Source organism: Cibotium barometz, chromosome 2 (assembly GCF_041138505.1).
Source record: "Cibotium barometz isolate CiBa-2024 chromosome 2, ASM4113850v1, whole genome shotgun sequence".
NCBI lineage: Eukaryota > Viridiplantae > Streptophyta > Polypodiopsida > Cyatheales > Cibotiaceae > Cibotium > Cibotium barometz.
The window spans coordinates 25,510,559-25,536,647 of record NC_141047.1 but is presented as its reverse complement, the minus strand read 5'-3'; the positions used below and the strand labels follow the sequence as shown (position 1 = coordinate 25,536,647).

Below are 26,089 nucleotides of genomic sequence, written 5' to 3'. Positions count from 1 at the left end.
GTAAAATTACATTGTTTGTCATCCAATACATTAGAATTACTCCTGGAGGACTGGGGAAGCTATGCTAGAACAGTGCGAATTTAGGCTATGCAACGGCGGTGCAGGCTCAAAATTCGCACTGTTCTCGCACTGCACCCTCAGCCACTCAGGATCATTTCTAATACATTTATAATCAAGTTGAGTATATTGATTATGAGAAACAGTAATTTACAAGATGAAAATACCTTTAATCTTGTGTAAAAATACATTATTTGTCATCCAATGCATCAGAATTGCTCTCTTGAGAAGGGCTGGGAAAGCTATGCCAAAACAGTGTGAATTTGGGCTCTACAGCAATGGTGTAGGCTCAAAATTCGCACTGTTCTGGCACTACTCCCTAGGCTCCCAGGGTCATTTCTGATGCATTCACAAAAACATTGATGGTACAAACTAGAAAAAACAATGATATACTTGATGAAAATAAGTTTGCAAAAATTGTATTGTATTCATAATAAGAAGTGATACATCATCTTTACAAAAGCTTTCTTACAATATTGAGCTTCCTTCTCTTGTTATTGGTGGGCAGAGTGTGCTCAAGGAGTGATTGGGCTATTTCTTGAGCATCCTCTATGCCTATGCTTTTGGCTATACCTATACGAACAAGAAGCTTACCCCTAAATCTAGAATCAAAAACATCGAAGGAGGCAAGGGATTTTTGAATCAAAACTATACATTTGGTGCTCTATGCCATAGAGGCTACACAGAGCACCTTAGAGGGGGCTTTCAAAAAGAAGAGAGTGAAGGCAGATTGAGGGGTGTAGTCCCTATGGATAACGGCGATGCCATCCAAGCGATGCCATCCAGTGCGCCAACGCAGCATCATGTCCATGGACCTTAGCCTGGTCTCTACTGCCACCGCCTCTCTAGCAAATGCGTCAATTTCAACCACCCTCTGTAATCAAAGGAAAAATCAAAATATTTTCCTATACATAATTACAAATGTTTCTAGGTTGTAAAAGGTCGATTATTACCTCTTGCTCAATGTCTTCTTTTGCCAAAGTGCTGGTGGGGGCGGAGAGGTCAATCGAGGACTTAGCCTCATCCTTTTTTGGTGCTTTGGTCTCCTCCATTACTCCAGCAGTAAGGGTATTCTTTTCAGCCTCTAGCTTGTCTTGTAAGGTTGTGAATTCCTCCTCTCTGGAACTAGGGCTTGCTCCGCGGTCTCAACCACAGTTTCCTTGACCAAAGCAACTGTCTCTGCGATAGATTCTCCAAGGGGTAATATAGCACTATCTAGGTGAGGACCGAGGTTGGGGACGTATCAAGGTCCACCTCACATCGCGTGCATATAATGCTCACGCATTCATCCATTCTCAAGACATATGTCTTTTTAAGATCATGAAGAAATAAGTATTCTTCACCTTCCACCGCAATGGTGCTCAAGAGATTGATCTCAAGCTCTGGCAGCACCTTGCTCTCCTCGTGGGGAAGATGGCCCCGCATCTTCTACTACAGTGGGCTGTTCAGCTCTACAGATTGTGCACCCTCTGGAAAGTGCTCTGATGCAAGCTGCTCTTCTACACCAGCACTCATTCTTACTGCCTTCACTTCCTTGTCATCCCTCAAATACCCTGCCAATTGTAATGCAGGCATCTCTACCTCCTCATCCGAATCCTCATCGAGCTGATGAGGAATGCAAAAGTGGCGAGCCACGAGAGGAACCTAGTTCCTAAATTGCCCTTCCCCAACCTCTTCACCTCCTGCTGCTTATTGAAGGTACAGTAAGCTCTTGCAGGGATGCAGATGTCGATGAAGCGTTCAAGGCGTTGGATGTAGGGGCGGGCATATTGTTGAATGTACTTAAGCAGCTCAACAGGCACCCATCGATCATTGGGGCAATGGGGAAAGGAGATGGAGTGGAGAGCCAAGTATTGCTCCATGTATGCAATCTGCATCTCATAATGTTGGGACGCAAGGGCGAGCGACTTTTCAAAGTCGACTTCACGAGAGAACATGACAAAGAGCTCGCTCTTGCCCGCCCACAGGGTGGTGGAGAGGAACTCACAGAAGTTGTCAAAGTGGGTAGCCATGTGAATGCAAAGAGATAGTGTGAGCTCGTGCTTGGTTTCTATTGCGTGAAAATGAGAAAGAAGGCACCTTTGGCTATTTATAGTAGTTAAAATTTAAAGTTTGGCCTTTTCACACTAGACCGCTAGACAAAAAAATTATAGTTTGTAAAAATATTAAGATTTTAATTAAATAAAGATTGGTTAAAAAAGAGCCTACTACAAAATTACAAGCATGTCATCTAATCTAAAATTGTTATAATGTCTTCATCTAATCTAAAATTGTTATAATGTCTTCATTTTTTGCCCCTCTTGTGACATTTACTTCATGTTGATCTCCGTCTCCTTGTTGACTTGAAAGCTTGTCATTGCCTTCACCTCGATCTTGAAACTCTTACCCCTCACGTGCATCAAAACAGAGGCTATTTTCCCATATACTCAGTTCATCTTCAAGCTCTTCCACATGCCTACTATATGTGTTGGTAGGGCTATGCACCTTGCTGATCTGCTGAAAATTCAAGGTCCCCCATTTGCCATGATTCTGAGACCATGGTTGTCCCCTCCTTACGCTTCCCAATTTGTAAAAATATAGAAAGTGGCACAATAACCAGAAAGTGTAAGGGTTAACTCTAGACATGTAGTGGAATCAGATATACCTTTCTTCTCATCAACTTGAAACTTGACTCTTCCACATTGTCAAAGCCCATGATGCTAAAGTGTTCACGTAGGTCTGCTAGGCTCCAATGCTTGCTTGCTGCCACTCGCTCAATCCATCCATTTTGCATCATCACAGCTACCTCAATAGGCATAATTTCTTCTTCTGAGGCTTGAAGAGGGATCCATGTCCCGTGCTTACTGTAGAATCTACTACATTGCACTTGTACACATCACCTTGATGTGACCCCTCATTAACCTCCCAACCCTCTCCTAATAATCCTTGAATGAGGTCAGACTGTACCTCCTTATACAAATATACATTGTTTTTGTTTGGTGCATTGGCATGGAATTGAACATGTGCACAAAAACATGTAAAGGACAAAACCAATTTAGCCCTACTGACCTAGATGCCTTTGAAAACTTGAGTGATGTCTTGATATCACTTACCATCTTAAACTTTAAGCACAAGATGGTCCAAGCATCAGGTTTGGGCCATTCGGGATTGTTAAGAGGGGGATTGGGGATCTCTTCTAGCTTGCCAAATAAGCCTGGTTTTTTCTCTACAAAATATGAGTGAGAAAAGAAAAAGATATTGTTCTGTACAAGATCACTTGGGCTTTCAGATACAAACATTGCCTCTCTGATGGATGCATGCATAGCATAGAAAACTCTAGTGAGGATTTGGAGTGGTCCTCAACATAATTAGAGGGAAAAATATCTGCAGAGAGATAAAAAAATTTGAAACAAAAAATCCAATATTAGCATGTTGTTAAAGCTGTGTTTATGTTACACTAACAATTTGAAGGAAACCTTCGTCGTTGGCCTTGAATGTACAGGTCTCCAAGGGTATACACATGTTGCACTATGGCAATCAGTCCTTCCTTCTTAGTATGCTTGAAGCCTTGTAGCCGCCCCTTCCAATGATGTAGCATATTCCCCAGTTGACGCACTCGATGTGGTTCCTTAGAGCTTGGCTGCATGTAGACCCAAGCCCCAACCCTGAATCTTGTTGGAGCCCAAACTCCATTCTCATCTCTTGTGTTATGCAGCACAAGCTCTTCCACCTTCTCCCCAGGTCTTCTCACATTACTGGAAGAGGCCATGGTGGTAAGAAAAGAGAAGAAGGGAAAAGAAAAGCTTGTTTTACAACAGAAGAGTGGAGAGGAGAGAGAAAGTTCAAGGTTTTCAGTGCAGCAATGGAAAGCTTAAAAGAGGGTTAGAGTTTGAGAATAGGATTCCTGAACCTAGAGTAGACTAAAGAGGGATAGAGTTTCTGCAGCAATGGAGAGGGAGGGAGCTTGAGAGAGAGAGAGAGAGGGAGATTGAGAGGGAGGGAGATTGAGAAGGAGGGAGAGCTTGAGAGAGATGGAGTTTTTGCAGCAACAATGGAGAGCTTAGAAAAGGAATAAAGAGGGAGAGGGAGCTTAAGACTAAGGGAGCTTGACAAGAAGGGAGAGCTTGAGAGGTATGGAGTTTCTGCAGTAATGGAGAGCTTAGAAGAGGAAGAAAGAGGTTCAAAATGAGCTTTCCAAACCTAGAGTATGTTGGGGGGAAGTTTGAGAGGAAAAACACACTTTTGGGAAATAAAAATAAAAATTTTCAATTTTTAGGGTTTTTAATCTGCACGATTCTAGGTGGAGGGGACCTCTAAGTTTGGGCCCAAGAGGTAGGGGGACAAGAGTAGTAATTAGACCCCATTAGCAAACCAAAGCCTAGGCCCCCTAGGGTCAAAGAAGTAAAAAATGTGCACCCAGCCCTCTTCCTTTTGGTCCATTCCTAATCAAAAGTTAATCCAAGAGGCCCTCTTTGGGTCCAAAAAATTCCTAATTCGGATTAGTTTTTGACTTGCTAAGGCAAAATGCACTTTACGCTAAAGAGAAAGTGTGAGTTTTTTTGCCTCTCAGAGATCCATTATTTGGGTCACATAATCTCGACAGTGGAAATTCAGATGGATCATGTAAAATTATAGGCAATCCTCAAGTGGCCTCATCCAACCAATCTAGAGGAATTACAAATATTTATTGGGTTGGCATGGTTTTATTGTAAATTCATTTGGGATTATGCTAAGTTAGTGGTTCCAATGATGGACCAATTAAAATGTAAGGGTCACAACTTTGTTTAGGGTGCTGACCAACAAACAAAGTTTCGATCGTCTTAAGGTTTCCATAGCTACCGTACCTATGTTGGTAATAATAGATCCTAATCAACCATTTGTGGTTGAAATGGATGCTAGTGACCATGTAGTTGGTGTTGTGCTTCTTCAATGAGGAAGACCGGCAGCTTTTGAGAGCAAGAAGTTGGATCGGGCTCAACGGAATTATTATGTGTATGAACGTGAGCTTTATGCCATCATTTATGCTCTAGGGATGTGGAGACATTATCTCTACGGTGCTAAGTTTGAGATTGTCTTTGATTATGAGAGCATCAAATGGTTGACAACTCAAACTGATTTGAAAGGTCGTAAAGCTTGGTGGGCAGAAATCCTCCAAGAATTTAACTTTCAATTAAGGTATCGCAAGGGCCGATACAATGTTGTGGCTCAAATGCCTTAAATCGCATGCCTCAAGTCAACTCATTGAGTTTCATGGAGTTGAAAAGTGAATTTTTAGATTCACTCCAAGGCAAGTGCGAACATGATCAGTCATTTATGATAAGGTGTGGAAATTTGTTAACGCAGGGATCCCTCCCACTCCATAGTAGCGAGTGCAGATGATAGTTCCATACCCAAATCTTCTCTTTCTAGGGACGAGCTTAATCGTTGGAATCATTTTTCCATCGATAATGGGTACTTGTTACATAAAGGAAGAGTATGTGTACCCTCAGACTTAGAACCTAGCTGCCAACACAAATACTTTATGAGTATATCACGATAGTCCAAGTACAGGTCATCCTGGAATTAGGAAGATCTATGTCTTAGTGAGAAGGCAATTCTATTGGCCTCCTGGACTTCACAGGGACATCCAAGAATATGTTTTGCATGGTCAAAAATGCCAGGTCAATAAGGCTGAGCATCTTAAGATAGGCGGGCTATTACAACCCTTAGAGATCCCTGATGATAAGTGGGAAATCATCTCTATGGATTTTACTGTAGGTCTACCTACAACTAGCAGAGGCCATGATGCCATTTGGGTTGTAATAGACAAGTTGACCAAGATGTCTCAGTTTATTCCGACTAAAACCACGATGAAAACGCTAGAGTTAGCTCGGCTTTTCATTGAGGATATCTATGGACTCTATGGGCTGCCAGCCAATATAGTCAGTGATAGAGATCATAAGTTTAATAGTCACTTCTAGCAACTAATGTTCAAAAGGTTGGACACAATGCTCAGTATGAGCATGAATGACCACCCCCAGAGTGATGGTTATATAGAAAGGGTCAACCAAGTACTCAAGGATATTCTAAGAGCATATGTTAGTAAACGACAAATGAATTGGGAAGATTACTTACCAATTTTAGAATTTGCCTATAATAGTGCGAAGCATGTCACTACATCCTTTAGTCCTTTCATGCTTATGTATGGCTTTCAACCCCAATCTCTAGTAGTAGTGGGGTTAGCTACTAAAAGAATTCAAAAGGTTAAACATTTTCTGCAAGATTATAACGATATGCTAAAGATCGCTAAGCAAAATGTTAAACAGGCCCAAGATCGTTACAAGCATTATGCGGACGAAGACCACAGAGTGGTCACATTTGAAGAAGGTGACCGAAGAGTGGTCACACTTGAAGATCATTTTACAAGCATTATGTAGACGAAGACCGCAGAGTGGCCCCCACGTTCAGAAACTTTGAGAGACAAGAAAAGTGCCAAATTTTTCACCGAGGTATTGTGGACCTTTCACAATACACTTAACTGTGTAGGTGAAGTTGCCTACAAGCTAGTTTTACGAAAACATTCCAACGTTCACCTAGTTTTTCATGTAGGTCATGTGCAGAAATGACTAGGCGAAGATGCCAATATGGTGGATAGAGGTGTTCTTGTAGATTTAATCGAGCCTCTAGTCTTACCACACGAGCCAGAGCCCATCTGGGATTTTCAAGAGAAGCGAACTCGACTAGACAACAGTGTCTAGTTAAGTGGAAGAATAGACCGAAATAAGGTTCAACTTGGGAGGACGTTAGTACTCTCAAGACCCAATATCCTACCTTTGTTTTCGAGGATGAAAACTCTTCCAAAAGGGGGGAGTAATGTTAGGACTAGGGGGAGTCGGGCGGTTTAGGGGAGTTCGGACTAGTGTGGACGACCAGGGTTAGGGTCCCTATATCCGGCGGTTGGGTGGAGAGTTTTCCTTTTCTCTTCTAGGAGTCTTCATGGAGGTCTCATGGTGGATCTCTCACAGCTCTCTTGTGGACATACTTGTTAAAGTCCTTTCACAAAAAAAACTCATGAAAGCATACAACTTAAATTTTTTAATATGAAATAATGACATAAAAGGTCAAGCTAAACTCCTTGAAACACCACTTGAGATGTTGTATAATCTACAATTTCTTGTTGTTATACCTTGTTAATCAAATTCTCCAATTGTTGTTTATATATTGCATGCAATACTAAAATCTTCTTCATATTGATATTATCCAGGTCATATTTGTCATAAACAACATAAAAGACCAAGCTCCAAACTACAATATCTCTACATATGATAACCAGCTTCATGCCCACACTAAGAATCAAGTGGCACCTGGGGTGAAGCCACCAAAAAATGCAAGGAAAACATTATGCTTCATATCACAAGTGTATTGGGTGTGAGAAGGCTTCAAGGATGTATGTTATACCTCCATAAGCCTTGTGCCAAGTCAATTCCTTTTCTAGAAAAACAAATCCCTACTCAAGGTGTTTTTCAAACTACAATTTCCTCCTCGTTGTTTTGATTCACAAGAAACAAGACAATAAAAAAGATAGATAGCTTCTATTGTAGATAGCTATCAGGAGAACCCCCTTTCAACCTTGTGTTTGGGATTGGATACTACAGCCATGACTTGGTCGCCCTTTGATGGTGCATTTTCTACTCGACAAGCTGCCCTATGGTTTGCAAGATTTATGGCAGATGGTTGGGGGCTATGTGGGCTCATGGCTAGTACCTCTTAGGGGAAAAATAATTGAGAAGATGCAAAAATTTAGATGGAAGAATTGCGCATCATAGCACATTAGAACTCGGATGAGAAATGCATCTGTGATGATGGGGAACAAAAACATAAGGAGGAGATGGGAAGCATAGATGAGGTGGCTAATGTGGCTCTGATACCATGCTAGCATTCATAGTTCTAGGATGAAGCATTCATAGTTCTAGGATGAAGCATGTGCAAAGGTCGGGATGGACGCTCAAGCCATGTTTAGTTGATGCCTAGAGAGAGAGAGATAGAGAGAAGTATCAGGGAGAGATCTAGAGAGTAAGAGGGAGAGATAGATAGAGATGGGATGGGATAGAAACGAAGGGAGAGGATATGCACAACCCAAATGATGCTCAATGTATTTAGAACCACCCAAGTACATGCTTTTATAGGTATAAAGCCTTATCTTTTCACCAAAGCCTACTATTCACACCCAAAGAGGGTGTTCACACCAACTAACTATGGAATACCCACCAACATAAACGACCAACACTAAATGGAATGCTCCCCTATTATGAAGGCAAGACTCCTTCAAAAGCAAGATATTTGGGATGGAATGAGCCATTTTTTAACATTTAGAGAGCAGGACCATGAACTCAAGGTTCGGTTCCTCATGAAGTGGTCAAACTATGTCGGTTGTGCCACAACGTTTTAAGCATTTTGCATTGATCCTGAGTGGACCACGACCAAGAAGTCTAATAACCACAATTTACGAAAATTGGGACATGTCTCTTTTGTTGTACCATTAGGAAGAAGTGTTCCACAAAACACCCAATAGTAAGCACATGCAGTGCAAGCGAGAGTTCCACCTTGTATAGGAGCCCATTATACAAGTTTTCTTTTCCATGGAACCAAGTTTCTCACCTTTTGGACAAGGAACAGGGAACATGGGGCAGAGTAAACTGCCAACGGGACTACCTCAAACCCAAGAAATCTATTTTCATATATTTAGGACATATTAGCCAATAATAGCCAATGATATTGAGGCTTACAATACTCAATGTATATTATATTTAAGGATAATCTTATACGAATGCACATTGTACTCAAAGTATATTATATTTAAGAATAATCTTATACAAATGCTTTATTCAAATGCACATTTTATGCCATGAATTTGTGATCACCTTCATCATGTTGCCTCAACCATACATCAAAAAATATAAAAAATGACTTTTTGATCAATTCAAAGTCATTAACTAACAACAAACCCTCAAGGATAACATGTCCTACTCCAAATTCAAAGTTCACAAATATCTTCACTTCCATGAACTCAACATTATATCCACAAACACATCCACAAACATTACTCATTATTGAGTGTGTCAACTTGATGACATCCTTATGTTCGTTTATGTAACTACCACTAAAGTATTAATTATCATATTTGTTTGTAAGTAAGCCAAATATAATAATGGAGATAGAAAAAATAACGTTTGTGAATCTAAGAAAAATACAATTGTAGATGAAAGGATCATTAAGATAAGGCCTTCACAATGACACTTACAAATTGCCATGATTATAAAGAACCAATGCTCATTTTACAAAACAAATTGAATAAAACGTAATGAGACAAATGATGGAAACTTAATATTGATAACACATTGCAATCAAAACTCATAGTTGGCAAAGAGCTCATCTCTTGCCTTGAGGTTACATATAGATTCAATATAAACATATCCATATTCAAGGTTATTGATTGACATGTGAGTTTGTTTATGCCAAGGTGAAAAGAATGAAGAAAACATATATCTCACATTCCCTTTCTCATTGTAATCCCTACAACTATGTAACAACCCACCACATTTCTATCTTGAATATCACCCACAATATATACTTTGATGTCAACTCTTGGGTCCTCAAGAATGGAGTACCTCCTTGATCTAGGGTGCATGGAACATAACAAATTCTAGTCCAATCATCATGAAGAAATTTATATCCACAGTAGTAGTGCAACAAAGCTCCAACCAAGAGGGACACTTGGCCAACACCCATAATTATCGAGTTCTTAACCTTGAAGACAACCTCATTCATGTAAAGTACTTCACCATTTTGAACTAGCCAATGAGGTGGTTGCAAATGGTCGCCATTGCTTTTGTAAATGCAAAGTGGAGACTAAAAACAACAAAATTCATGATCATTAGTATTTTCACTATGCTAAACAATATAAAAGAATCCAATTAGTGTTTGCACTTGTGGTATGCTTAGAGTTGTGATATGAAACTCTTAGCTGCAGCTCCTTTGATGGACCTTTTCTTACAACATAGCTGTTTGTCATAGTGCATTGCAACTTCATTTAGTTTTTGTTCAAATTTAGGGTGCATAATAGTGTGGCTCATAGTAAGTAATCATGTCCATAATACAAGATTAAGCAAATGCTAATATGATATTAAGGTATAGATCAACTAGTGACACAATGATCAAGACACAAACTCAGTTATCTTCATTACATTAGGCGTGATCCAAATACATCATTACATAGCTCTCATGGAGCTCCATCCAACAAGGTATATGCACCCTTGTGCCATCCATGTGTCCACAAATGCTCACACTACATGTGCCACCTTATGCTTTCCTTGTGCTACCTTTTTTTACCATTGACTTCACCTTTTACAAGTGTCTGAGTTACCCAGCCAAGTTAGAAATGGGGGGGGGAAGGTGACGATATGTTATAAACCTCACATCTTTCCATCTTGCACAGTAGCCTAAAAATATAGCACCAAGGGGGAGTGTTGAGAGATGTGGTGCCATGGAGCACAAGGAAGGTAGGGAGCGAGTCACATGAGCAAGAAAAGAAGCATGGACATTAAAAAGGGAAGAAAAAAAGACTAAGCTTTCTAGATCAAAGGTTGATTTGTATTGCCTACTCTTTAGTGGTTGAGTGTTACATCATTTTGGCTTGGGTAGTGAGGAATTTTTTGCACGCTCATTTGGACGCTTTACATCAAAGGTTACATATTTTATTTTCGACTCGTGGTCAAGACTTTGCCTACTCATGTTGGTGGCATTTATAGAGGTCACAAAATAATGTATTAAATTGCACATGTCAATGATGTTTTTATTGTTGATGTAGTAGATACCCAAGGTTTTGCCGATGAGATTTGATGATGAAAACACTCTTGCAGACATCATATGTGTTAAAGAAGCCCACGAAGTAGGAGATGCCCAAAGTATACATATGGCACTTTTTATACAAAGACGATCCATTGAAAAAATAGCGAGTGTGACTACACTCTTGTGCAAGTTGTTTTAAAGGATATGGTTTTTTTTAAATGTTTTTTGTTTTACGTGGAAACCTTTATCTCCACAACCTTAACTCCACGAACCTCTCAGGCGAACGATTCTACTTGAGCTACTACTGATGCGCTATGGGCTATGTGATGATGGTCCAGCAAACTTCCTTCTTTCCTTCTCTATATGCGGATAAGCTCACAGTTGAGAGAAGCTGGCTTCTTTCCTTCTCTATATGAAGATGATTGTTAACTTTCATCAGAAGCTGGCTTCTCCTTCTTGCATGCATGTTTACACGGCCGTGCTTCTCTCTGTCGTGGATGTTTTCTTCTTTGCCACCGTCGCTTCTTGCTATCCTTGTTGTACTGCTCTCTTCTGTCCTTTCACTCAAGATGCTATAGTTACTTTCTCTCTCTTTTGTTCACACCACAGAGAAAAAAATAAAGTTCTCTCTCTCAAGCAACTAGCTCGATAGCCAGAACTCTAGTGAGATAAGGATTAAGTAACTCCTAATCTATATAAGTAATGTAATCTTCTAAGAACACTTGCTATGGCCAACCCGCAGAGGCTCTGATACCATGTTCAAATTTAGGGTGCCTAGGGCGGCTCATAGCAAAGTAATCAAGGCCATAATACAATATTAAGTAAATGTTAATATAATATTAAGATATAGATCAGCTAATGATACAATGATCAAGACACAAAATCAATAATCTTAATTACATTAGGCTTTATCTAAATACATTATTATATAGCCCTCATAGAGCTCCATCCCACAAGATATATCCACCCTTATGCCATCCATGTGTTCGTAAATGCTCACACTACATGTACCGCCTTGTGCTTTCCATGTGCTACCTTTTTTACCATTGAGTTCACCTTTTACAAGTGACTATACAAATCAACCTTTGATCTAGGACACTTAATCTTTTCTTCTTCCTTTTTAATGTGCAAGCTTCTTTTCTTGCTCATGTGAATCACTCTCTATCTTCCTTGTGCTCCATGGCACCACATCTCTTAACAATTTTGACACTCGCGGTATTTGTTTCAGTATCCTTAATTGTGTTGACAATGCCTACAAAAGAAATCATTGTACGGATGTCACCATCCATATCCAAACGGCATAACTATCCATATAATTCTTCCAATGTCTTGTCATATGTATTAATGCTAAAATTGGGTGAAAAAAATGCAATTCTCTAGTGGACTTGCACATCCTTTGTATGGACTATCATCAATGATAACTATCCTTATTACATAGCATTGTGCATTACATTGGTGCCAAACCTTTTTTAATGGTTTGAACATGGCCTCCACACCCGTCTTTTTTGGCGTAAATATCTTCTCACGATCATACACATAACACTCCTCCTATCCCTACATAATGAAAATTGGTAATTGTCTCCCTATATGCAATTCTAAAGTTTCCACCATATGCACCACACTTATGTGCAAATCCGTGGACCATATCTCAACATGGAACTTTATGAATAGATTGGCTAAAAACTCTATGCATCCTAGACGATGTACAATCCATTATTTCCCACAATGGTTATTTGACTTTGTGAAGCAACATTCTAATAATAATCCATTCAAATCCAATATTGTATATATTTAGCTTGTCACATCCCTTGTATCCAATCCTATGTTGTTATTATCTTCGTTAACACATCTATAATATACTTTATCTGTCAAAAAAAAAGATGAAAGACATATTAATCGACCAAAACTCAATTAAAAAATCACAAATACATATAATTTCTCACAAATATTGCATTTATTTTCGTTACATAAAAGTAAATTTAGTAATATGATCAGTTTCCACATATTGTGGATGGTTTCGAATGTTGGATTTGGTTAGTATCTCGCTAGATGATGTCTTCTGCATGGGTGTTATAAGAAAACAAAAGATAGAAGACATTGAGTCAATCAACCAAAACTCTATAAAATTAAGCGCATGCTTTTATTACTCTTAAATACTAAATATACCGCTAAGTACATAGAATTAAATTTGGTCATATAGCTAGTTTTCCACATATTTGGATAGATTTGAATGTTGGATTTAATCGGTTGTCTAAATCTCACAAGGTGACAGTAGACATCTTGTGCGTGGGTGTTATTGGCTAGAGTCAATTACTTGTCCAAATTTATGTTAAGGGTGGGTAATGCCAGTGGTCAAATCTTATAGATGGATGTGAATTTTTAGATTTGGTCACTTGTAAATCTATGTCATTAGTGTTAATGCTTTAGATTTGACCAATTGTCCAAATCTTATGTATTTATATTAAGAGTGGGTAATGCTAGTGTGGTCAAATCTTATAGATGGATGCGAATTTCTAGATTTGGTCACTCGTTTAAATCTATGTCATGGGTGTTAATGCTATGGATTTAGATGATTGTCCAAATCTTATGTATGATTATAAATTTTATGTGGCCTTATTGACATACCCAAACGATCAACTATATGTGAGGATTAAATTTGAACAAGTGATCTTTGTTTAGGTGGTCAATCAAAACATCATAAACACATGGTGTAATTGATCTAATGAACATGGCATATGTTTCACTTTATAGCAATGAACAAATTATGATGTATTCACTTTGTCATTATGAACAAATTATGATGTAGTGAAGTTGGGTCAATAATAATATCTTTGAATTTGACCCAAATTATGATATAGTTACTTTATCATTATGATATGTATGTATGTGTGTATGTGTGTATGTATGTATGTGTGCATGTGTATATGCATACATACATACATATATGTGTGTGTGTGTACCTATATATATATATATATATATATATATATATATATATATATATATTATGTTTGTGTTATATATACATACATACATACATATATATATATATATATATATATATATATATATATATATATATGTAGAATTCCATGTTAGAGGGGTAGATTTGGACACTTGGTGAAAACTAGGGACTTGTTAGAAATCCATGTTAGATTTGATACTTGGTCAAAACTAGGGCCTTGCTAGAAATCCATGTTGGAGGTAAATTTGGATACTTGGCCAAAACTAGGGCCTTGTTAGAAATCCATCTTAGAGGTTAACTTAGACACTTGGCCAAAAATAGGGCCTTCTTTAGAAATCCATGTTAGAGGTTGATTTGGACACTTGGTCACAAAACTAGGGTCTTGTGAGAATTCCATGTTAGAGGTTAATTTGGACATTTGGCCAAAACTAGGGCCTTGTTAGAAATCCATGTTAGCCATTAATTTGGACACGTGGCCAAAACTAGGGCCTTGTTAGAAATTCAGATAAGCCATTGACTCACAGTACAGACTAGCACTGCTTCATGTGTAGGACAATGCACACCTAAACTTGGAAGCTTAGAGTGGAACCCTGGCTGACTGGGCTCACATGGGACCAATTTCCACTCTAGGTCCTACATCTTCTATTCAGATATGTCCACGTGGCATCCAAGTGCGGGATGCACGTGACATCGATCATGAACAAGGTGGTAGAAAATATGCTTAACTGATTTAACTTTGGCAATGGGGCAAGGCTAATCCCAAGGAAAACCTCAAGGCTAACCTCAACGAGTTCTTTAAGCAGCATGACACCCACACCAATTTCCATGAAGAGATATATATTGGTGTGTAATTTGCCACCAAAATTATAAAAGTATAGAATGTCTAATGATGCTAAGGCCTAGACAACACCAGTTTTACAGTCATTGTTTGCTAGTGCCACCACGAGAACCATGACACAGCTCATTCTTCTTGGCATGAAGAAAATCTAGCAGGGTAGACTTTGGCACCACGATAGATGCTCCCCATGCCAAGGAAACCATTACATTTGCTATCCCCACTATTCACTCCTCAATCAATATAAGTTTCAATGCTTGCCTAAAACCCCTTACCCAAAGGTATGTATAAACGCCCACAAAATTTCCATATTCACCTCTAATATTACTACCTCAATCAGTTCCTCCAAAGTACAGCACTAAAAGTACAGCACTAGTACAACATAACTCAGTGACTCTGCGTACAAAGATAGAAACACAAGAACAAGATAGCTATGAGTCTTTTGAGCAGCAAGAGCCATATGAGTAATAATAATATGATCTCTATGGGTATTTTGAATAGGCTTCAACCATAGACTATGCCTCTCTACTTGAAGACATGGTATAAAAAAGAGTGAGAAACCTTAATAGTATGGTACATAGGCTACCGATGTGACCAGTGATACAATGCTTTCAATGAAAAGGCCCATACCTATTGTGGAGTGTACAGGCCCATACCTAATGTGGAGTGACCTTGCAAAGAATTTTACCAAATCTCCAAATCCCATGTCAAACCCCAACATAAATTCTTATGGAGGCACATGTTATAAGCAAATATTTAACCATACTTATAAGGATTATCCCAAAACAAAGTGATAATCACCCCAATGGAAAAGCCTCAATTACCACATCAGCGAGCTTGAATTTGTTGAGTATACAAGTGTAGATTCAAGCATGCTTATAAGGATCTTCCCAATAGAGTGGCAATCGTCCTAATGGTAGAAGATTTAATTACCACATTAACAAGCCTTAATTTTGAGAATAAAAGAAGGAGTTATTCATGTAATCCCCATTAATTCCATCACAAGGATCCAAGCCAAGACGAGGGAAACAATCAAGGGAGAATCTAAGGCTACCAATAAAGAAAAATCTCAAGCTTCAACACTAAAGCAACCAACAAAAGAACTAGAGACACAAGCCCCAAAGGCTACAATAGCCCTTAAAAAGGCTAGTGAACCAAAACCAAGGGTCCAAAAGAAGAATACCTCAAAGAGCATGAAAATGTAATGTGCAATGAGTTATCAAGAACAATGAGTCGACTATCAAAAGTGGTTTAGAGGAGAGCTCTGAAGCTACCTCCCTTGTCGAGATAGCAAGTGATCTCCCACTCAAATCCTCTCTTCCCAAAAAAGAGGAGCACGTTATTAAAAACTTCCAAACAAACTCAAGGAGTACCCCAAACACGTGTTAGAGAAAGAAACAATGAAGCAAGCCTAAGAGCTTGTAAGGAAAGTATAGGCTAAACAAGGGCAAGTACTCACACAGGTGGTCGAGTACAAACCATTGACCTCATTTGATCGTATCTCATACCTGTATTAGAGACAATCATAGAACCTAGGAGAGAACCTCCAAACATGTTAAAGGCCTTTATCGAACTCATAAACAGTTCTCAAGTGGCCATAAAAAGAGCCAGTTTTGGAGCCTTTGCCTCTATAATCAATCCAACACCCCACACTACTAGATGGAGTGAAGGAGGACTCAATGGGAGAGGTGAAAGTTGGTCTTCCATGGGCCTTCATCTCGAGGGGGTGCACTTCTAAGAAACCCTATGTATCATGTACGTTCAAGGGGTATTTAAAAACCCCCTTACCTACAAATTTTTCATGAATAAAATGACCCCTTTTTCTTTATGGACTTATTATGGGCTTTTTTCAAAATCGATTTACAAAACCCCTTCTGTAAATGTATTTCTATAAATTTCCTAAAAAATTTTAAATTAAAAAACCCTTTCATTTGAACTTCCGTGGTATAGTTACATATTTTTAGGTGACCCCCCTCGAGGTCTCATCTCATAGGCACCATAAATTCTCTCTGGGTGATTGTGGGCCACAACTTTGTTTTGTCCCCAACAAGGTACCACCTCCTAGGGAATTACACATTCCTAATATAGTGCCACATCCAAGCTCACCTAAGAGTGAGTATAAACTGAGTATGAATATCGCTCATGGGACATAGCAGGCCTCATAACCTTCTTATCCTCGGAAGTCTTAGTTCTCGATGAATGGGGAGCTAACACAACTGAACCTAAACCTGAAGAGGAAGAGGATGATAAGTCGTGCCACACTAAGCACTCTCCCTTCATAGCCAAAATCAAAGGATTACCAAAAGTGCCTATGCACAAGATGGGGCACTATTTTGATACTATTTTGAAAGTGATAAAATGAACGATGTGTTACCTATTATGTACAAAGGAATGATGATCTCTCCATGATCTTAGATGGTGGTGTTGGTGTCCACAATTACCAGAGATTATTGGTTCATAATTAGGAAACTAATCAAACTCAAGTATGTAAAGGTAACCTTTCCTTGATGATAAACCTAAATATGATTGGGAAACTAATCATATTCACATATCCAAAGGTAACATGTGTTACCTATTATGTACAAAGGAATGATGATCTCTCCATGATCTTAGATGGTGGTGTTGGTGTCCACAATTACCAGAGATTATTGGTTCATAATTAGGAAACTAATTAAACTCAAGTATGTAAAGGTAACCTTTCCTTGATGATAAACTTAAATATGATTGGGAAACTAATCATATTCACATATCCAAAGGTAACATGTCCTTAAAACAAACTTGAATACACGAAGAAACATGGGTCACATTCTCACCAATGAGCCTGACACAATTGTCCAAATCACTTTTTTTGACATGTGCAAATGTTATAGAGTGAAGGTGAGAACTAGGACTATGAGCCTCCAAAGTCTAGAAACTTAATGATTGCATTTATGTTGGCAACATGGACACCCTTTCACACAAGCTTAGAACAAGGTTTGCAAGACTAGATGGGATGGAAATAACCTCCTGGCTATGTATACTTACTGCAACCATGGGCCCTCTTCCACAAAAGCTTGGAACAAGGTTTGCAAGAGTGGACCTCCTTGTGTATGCTACTGCTACATCCATTTTGGGAGAAAACGATGAATTTGAACTAGGAGAATCTAGTGATTCATTTAGAGAGGACTCCTCCACAAAAGTGTCAACTTCTACATCAACCATAGTCACCCGCTCAAGAGAGAAAATCACATAGAAAGCCTAAGGATAAAACCACATAGAAATCCTAAGAAGTATCTTCTCCCCATGGATATTTATTGGCTTCACCGTGTTGAGGTCATGGATACAAGGAGGTGGAGAAATTCATAGGGCATGTAAGGTATTATAGAAGATCAATCTTCTTGTATGTCATATATGCCAGACCCTTTGGATTGTCTTTGTGAATGGTAGTTGAATGCCAATGGGCATATGAAAAACTAAAGAAGAAATTAGCAAGCGCACCAATTTTGAGATCCCATAATGGGGATCTAATTTATCGATGCTTCATCATTCGCTATTGGATACGTATTGGCACACAACTAGGGGAAATACAACATGGACTTCGTTGTGACAATTACACAATCAATGAGAGAGAGGGGTTGGCCATGGTATGTGTAGTAAAGAAGTATTGACATTACCTCCTTGCTACCGAGTTTGTTTTCTTTACCAACCATTAAGCACTTCTTAATATGCACAAGCCTTGAAACATGGGATGCATCACCATATGGTTGCTCATTCTTTTGGAATTTGATTCCACCATCACTGTGTGGAAGGGATTTATGTATATCCATGTGCAAACCAACTTTCCAAAATTCCAAATGGAGAACCCCCTCTAGGATTGGAAGATGATCTTTTTAACAATCTTCATAATGCTTTATTGTTTCGCATTGGCCATATAATGGAAAGGAGTGAAGACATTACCCACTTCTTTTCCAATGGATTTCTAATAAGCTATCCCATCAGGAAGGATAGAGCCAGATGCCTCATTAGGAAGGTGGCCCCCCTATCAATTGATCACAAGAATACTTTAACTGTAAAGTCATAAAGAACAATCTTTGATATGTCCAGATTGTCATTGCTGAGGTAAATGCTGAAGATACTAGAAGATTCAATAGAGAATCCATTACAAAATTAGTTTATCACCACTAGTGAAGATACGCAAGAAGCATCCACTATAGTGAAGATATGCAAGAATAATTACTCACCAAGCTCCACGAAACTTGGAAGAGGAAAGCTAGAAAAATAACACAATCATTGTGAAAGCATTCTTCTATTGTATAGTGATTGTTTAGTGGACATGCATATGGTACAATGTTTTAGTAAATTAAATTTTTTCAAGGCATTTCCTTTGTTCATACACTGAGAACACCAAATCCATGGAATAAACTATATGGTTCGTTTTAAAAAACTACAAAAAAGAGATGAATCCAACATATAAGCCTACTCGGGTAGGAAACCTTCAACTACACTTATTGTGAAAGCATTCTTTTATTCTATGGTGGTTGGTGGTGATGCATATCATATAATGCTTTAGTGGTAATTTTTTTAATATAAAAATGTAATCCTTTATTCTTGCATTAGGAACACAAAAGCAATATAAATTATTGTAAGAAAATACAGTTGGGGCATTGACACAAACATAAGAATCTTCCACAAAATGAAGAACTTAAAGCAAGAGAGATAGCGAACAATATTGAATTAATGTTACAAACTGATAGTATCTATCCACCCATTCCCTTCAAGAAGGAGCTTGATGGCAATCTAGGTAGACTCAGAGAGAGAGTAAATCAAGTTGCCTCAGCTCTGTATAAGAAAGGACCATTGTAGTCTATTTCTTACTAATCTTGAAGGTACCTCTGGACCCAAAAACTAGAAACAAATATCCTTATATCTTAATATTCTATCCAATTTGAGTCATAATAGCCACGTCCCACCCGAGGTATAAGTAATGACACACTCTAGTTTACTCTAGTGTACCCCTAAGTGTACCTTAATGTATTTCAACACCCACATCCTTACCTTCCAATGGTTCTCTCAAGGCAGATTCCACTACCTGCGAAATACATAAACTATACAAAGCTGATCCCTAGCCGTGTATTACACACACACAAAAAATCAAACTCCCCACAGGCTTCTTGTACTCATTTACATCCACCTGTGGAGAAGTGCCTTCTCTAGATAACTTTGCATCAACCTCTATAGGGGTGTAAACTGACTTGCACTTAGCCATACCAAATGCCTTCAGTATTTCTTTGACATACTTTTGCTCAAAAATGAAGATACAATCTGGATCTTGTCATGCCTCAATCCTCAAATGTAAATGCATAAGTCCAAGGTTTGTTTGTCTTTTCAACTCCTTTGTCTGCGAGATCTTCTCCTCTTGATTCCTTGTCAAAATAAGGTCATTCACATAAAGGACTATAATTATATAGATGTCCTTATAAAAAACATATAGATTTTCATCTAAAAAGCTTTTTAAAAGACTAATACTCACAAAATAAGATTCAATTTGCTAATACCAAGCTTGAGGGGCATGTTTCAACGCATACAATGCCTTTTAAAGTCTGCATTCCTTGCCTTCTGACGGACAACTAAGTTGCAATGAGACTAAGTTACATACACCTCATCCTTGATGTCTATTCAAAAAGGTAGGCTTCAATACATATGTATCATTGGTCACTTCTTTTTGTGAGCAACCAAAGATTGTACTGTGTAAACAGTTGTACAAATAGTGGTCAATGTAGTCATGAGGGTGAATGTCTTCTGAAGTCAAATCTCTCAACTTTTGCAAAACTCTTCACCCCACAAGCCGTGCCTTCTAATGATACACTTGGACTTGTAAAAACCACTTGCATTTCTCTCAATAGTCCACAAGATTCCAAGTGCACTTTTTCATCATATAGGTTAATATAGTAATACTCTGATTACATGTTTTCTCGTCTCCTTATGCTTTCTCCAAACTTGCTTGCTCTTGCACTTCAATTATCTCAACCATAAGTGACATGTTGATAATGTTTGTATGAGCCCTCTTTTACTCCTCTAATCTCTTTGATCAATGATGAACAAGTGCTAGCTCATCCTTTAGATCTAAGAAAGCTTTCTTGTCAAAAAACTACTTCACCCACTTTGGATATAGCATCTTCTTCCGTGCTTCAACAAGCTTCTCAACTTCATCTTCAAATTCCGCCTCCTGTGGAACGGGTGTGGACCTCCTCTTTGCCATAGAAGCAGGAGCCTATGGATCTATAGTTGGTAGTTGTGTCTGCTAAGCTATATCTTCATTGATAAATCAAGTGGACCCTCATCCACCTAATGGGTTTGTTCCACGAACACCACATTGTGTCTAAGTATAATCTTCCTTCCCGAACGGTTGTAAAGTTGGTAACCCTTTGATTCCATATTATACCTAGAAAGATACACTTTTTTCTCTTGGAATTCCACTTGGTCCTTGATTAGTTTAGAACATGCACATAACAATCACATTTAAATATTCATGAATTATATTACTGAAGGCTTCTTATACCAGAATACACCTAAGAATTCATCCCCTTCATTGCCTTGGTGTAACTCTTGTTGAGTTGTGTGCACCACAATGTCAATTGTCTTGGCCTAGAAGGTATTCAACATTCCTTTCCCCTTGATTATACTCCTAGTTATCTCTACAATCATGTGGTTCTTTCCTTCCCTAACTCCATTTTGCTAAGGAGTATAAGTAGTAGTCAAATGTCTTGATCTCATACTCCTTGCAATAGACATTGAATTCACCTGATAAAAACTCTCCACTCCAATCTATCTAAAACTTCTTTAACTTCGTCCATGTCTCATTCTCGATCATTTTATGCCATACTTTAAACTTCCAAAAGCATCTCCTATCCCAAATAAAATTAACCCGCATCTTTTTACCATAGTCATTGATTGGTAACATGAAATAGGAAGAACCACCTAGTGCAATGGTAGGCACCTTACCACAAAGATCAGCATCATGTACTAGCTCAAGATGTGACTTAGCTCAATGTCATTGATTGGTAACATGAAATAGGAAGAACCATCCAGTGCAATGGCAAGGCACTTAACCACAAAGATCAACATGTACTAGCTCAAAAGATGACTTACTTCAATGTCATTGATTGGTAACATGAAATAGGAAGAACCACCTAGTGTAATGGTGGATACCTTCCCACAAAGATCAGCATGTACTAGCTCAAGAGGTGACTTCGCTCAGTTTCATTCATTTGTAACATGAAATAGAAAGAACCACCCACTACAATGATAGGCACCTTACCTCAAAGATCAACATGTCTTAGCTCAAGAGATGACTTAGCTCAGTGTCATTGATTGGTAACATGAAATAGGAAGAACCACCCAGTTCAATGGTAGGCACCTTACCACAAAGATCAGCATGTACTAGCTCAAGAGGTGACTTAGCTCAGTGTCATTGATTGGTAACATATAATAGGAAGAACCACCCAATTCAATGGTAGGCACCTTACCACAAAGATCAGCATGTACTAGCTCAAGCGGTGACTTAGCTCAGTGTCATTGATTCGTAACATGAAATAGGAAGATCCACTCACTGCAATTGTAGGCACCTTACCTCAAATATCGGCATCTCCTAGCTCAAGAGGTGACTTAGCTCAGTGTCATTGATTGGTAATATAAAATAAGAAGAACCACCCAGTTCAATGGTAGGCACCTTACCACAAAGATCACCACATGTACTAGCTCAAGAGGTGACTTAGCTTCATGTCATTGATTGGTAACATGAAATAGGAAGAACCACCCAATGCAATGGTCATTGATTGGTACAAAGATCAACATGTACTAGCTCAAGAGGTGGCTGAGCTCTGTTGTTGGTCTCGTGATACTTTTCCATCATACAAGATTCATATGCATCTGACATCTTTGAAAACGCTAGTAGGTACTCCAAAATCCTAGACTTTATACCTCTTCCAAGAGCACATGGCTCAGGTATTCAAATCTACCATTCCACACCCTATTAAATCCGCCTGGGCAAAAAAGGCTAAGAATTCATATGGATTATTCTATATGGTTTCTTTTCCAAAGACTTTATTGTGATGAGTGCATGAACCCAATGAAAATGAACCCTTAGGTCATGGTCTGTAAATTGCACAAACGAAGAGCAGGTTCCTCTTCGTTATCTGGAATAGAGAACATCTGAAAACTTCTTAGTAGGAGAGAGAGAGAGAGAAAGAAAGAAAGATTTCATTAACGTCTTCCAAAAGACCGAACTCGGCCTATGAGACAAATCAATGTACCTGTGTGGGGTATCCTCTGTCATCCCAACAAAATGAAAAAGTACTGAACTAAAAAGCTGAATCTGGGTGTGCAATAAGTACAATGAGTGGGGGAGGGGATGGAGCTCTACTACTAGGAGAATGCAAAGCTATATGCATGGAGTATACAATCATGATATGCAACCTAGCTAGCTCCATCCTATACCATACTGGGGGTATAAAATGGTATACATTAATGAAGGGGGTGTCCACAGCTCCCTGAAGAACATGGCTGGGTATGCTCTGAAGAGCGAGCCAGTCGCTCCGCAACCTCTCTGTGAAACTGAGCTCTGATCTCTGTCATCTCTTTATGGTATAGGCATGGTGTCCAAAAGCCAGGTGTCCTCTGTCTCCTGCGGGCTCTGAGTGTCTCTGCTCTCTGGAGAGTAATTCCTTGCTGTGTAGGGGGCTGGGAGTGGGGTGGATCTCTGAAAAAATGTAGTAATCTGTGTCTGTCGTCCCCCCTTTGGAGCTGTCTGAGCCTGTAATGATGTCTCTCTGTGACGCTGTATGTCTAGAATAAATCTCCCCAGTATGCGCTGGTCTGCTGCCTCAAAGATCTGGCGTAAGGAATGTGGCTCTCTGAATAAAATGGGATATCTTTCTCTGATGGCTGTATATGCTCTGCATTTGCATACATAATGCTCCTCACTCTCCACCTCCTCTGCACAATCTTTATACCCTCTCCTCTCAGGGGATCCGTGCTGCTCTGCCAGTCTCGATCTCCAATCAATGCAATGAGACTCTAAGCTGACCAATAGCTACTCGGGAGCCGTGTGGTAAAAGCCCTCCATGTATCTAGGCCTCTCTACAAATCCATCATCAATGATACTCATGAAGTGATCTCTGTAGTATAGCATCTTCGGTGGAAGAGGCCGTGTAGGCGATATCCATGTCTCGTGTATAGAGCTGCCATAGGTCCTGTCTCAATACTCTGTTCCTCTCACTATGAGAGAGACGGATATGTGGTGCATCCCTGTCATACTGGAATGGTGGTAGATGATCCATGTCTAGGTCATGCTGTGAGAACCAATGTGTGACATGTGCATACCATGATCCTCTGTCTCCTGCCTCAGCCAACTGTCTAGATGCCTCAAAAGCTCTGTATGACAATTTGTCCTGTGGCATCTCTCTGAATCTGTCTAGCAGGCATATAGTCTGGAATATGGCCTCTACCATCATAGGAGGCGCAGCAAACTCTGCTCGGATAATGTCATGAGGTACTGACGGTTTGCTGCGTATCATGCGTGCCATCATGAGGGCCTATGGTCTCTCTATCTGTGTCCACCAATGGGTAGCAAGGCCTGGTGCCCATACCGCTACTCCATACATCAGTGTCGGTGTGACTAATGTGTCAAATAGCCACCCCTTCATCCGGGGCTCCTAAAAATGCGCTTGGTGGCACTGTCTCTCTAGCATAGCCAATGCTGCATATCCCCGTGTCAATCTAGCTCTGGCTGCTGAACCCATGGTGAAGCGCGTGGCTGCAGAGAAGGTAACCCCTAGGTACACGTATGATATCACCACCTCCACCTGGCGTCCTACGAGAGTGAATGTCAGCTGACTCCTGACCTGTCTCAATGTATGAAAGACCATAACCTTGGTTTTCCCAAGGTTCACAGTAAGACCCCTCTGTGTGCAGAAATCATCGAGTGCATGTAGATGTTGTTGTAGACCTCCTGGAGACTCAGAGACTCAGACACTAATACAATATCATCAGCATAAAGCATAATATGTACTGAGGTACCTGCTAGATCAACTCCATCTCCACCTCCCCGTGTAATGAAGTCAGCCACCTCATCAATGTATAACCCAAATAGCATGGGGGAAAGTGGGCATCCTTGCTTCACACACCAATGGTGCTAGCAATAGTCTCGGACATACCTCTTGGGCATCTAACTCGCCCAAAAACTTGCTCATAGAATGCATAGATGCCCCATGTCATATCTGCTGGTATGCCAAGAGACTGTTGGCGCGCTGAAAGAGCCTCTCTCGTGGTACTGTGTCAAATGCCTGTCGGCAGCCCGTCCATGCTGTAGGCGGCGAATAGCTTCCTTTACAATCGAGTGAGTAAAGAAGCTAGCTGTGGTAGGTCGAGGCTCCTATGGCTGAGGTATAGGTGGCTGCTGTGGGGCGTGGTATAGGCCCTCTGCATATGTGTGCCATGTCTGTGGGTCTGCAATGGGTGTCGGTGTCCGGGGCTCTCTAAAGTGTCGCCATGAGATAGGGCTATCTCTACTCATGAAGAAATGGAAGACCTCTAGCTCATGTATCTCTGCGAAGGCCCGCCTTTTGCGGCGAGTAAGTCTCCTCATCTCTCTCCCCTCGACTCCTGCTCTCTGCGATGGCTCCCAAGGCTCTCTGTATGCAGAGCCGCAAGTATAGGGCTCTGCACTCGTCATCATACCATCTGTTCTGGGGGCATAGTCCCAGATCTCACAGGCTCTCCTGAGTGGACACGATGTGGGAAGCTCTGTAATGCAGCCGTGTGTAGTAGGAGTGATGCCAACTAGGCTGTAATGGTATCCATAGGTGCTAGGGGATCCATGAGTAGGAGCCCATCCTCTACTCTGCCAGTGTATATGTCTGCCATGTCATGTGTGAAGTAGATGGTAGTGTGTGGCGTCGGTATGTGGGGGGCTGGTGATACTAGTGATCCGGCTAGTGAAAATGCCAAGTATGTATGATCTGCCCCAATAGGACGAGGTGGGATGGAGAATGAGGTGACAAGCTGTGATGCCTCCAAAGACCCCATAATGTAGTCTACCACCGTGCCTCCAATCCATGTATGACCCCCATGTGCAAAGCATGTCAGCCCTCCTGATCCCGGCCACTGTAGCATCCCGTTATAAATAACGAGACGATGCCTGGCTCCCAACTCTAGTAAGTGGTCCCCATAATGTCCTCTGTCTGGTCCAGTGTCCTCTAATGCCCGACTAGCCCCTATCTCCTCTCAATCCACAGGGTGGAGGATCTCCATGTCATCATAGTCATACACCTCACACTGTCTGCTCTGTGTGTGGGCATTGAAGTCACCCGTAAGAAATACTTCCCCTAGTGTAGAATAATGCATAATCTCCTCTGAGATAAGTGTATGGCGAGGCTCCTGTCTCCTCC

At 40.0% G+C, this 26,089-nt stretch overlaps 1 protein-coding gene across 1 annotated transcript in view; it reads right to left on the bottom strand.

Annotated features, from left to right (window-relative positions):
• Nucleotides 1-19,949: 19,949 nt before the first annotated feature.
• The window catches only part of LOC147640857 (3-dehydroquinate synthase), an 82,474-nt gene continuing 76,334 nt past the window's right edge, over nucleotides 19,950-26,089 (bottom strand). The window contains exon 11 of the mRNA XM_086816071.1: nucleotides 19,950-20,065. Coding sequence (XP_086672197.1) covers nucleotides 20,028-20,065 — 38 coding nt within the window. The 3' untranslated portion in view covers nucleotides 19,950-20,027. The remainder of the gene's footprint in view (nucleotides 20,066-26,089) is intronic.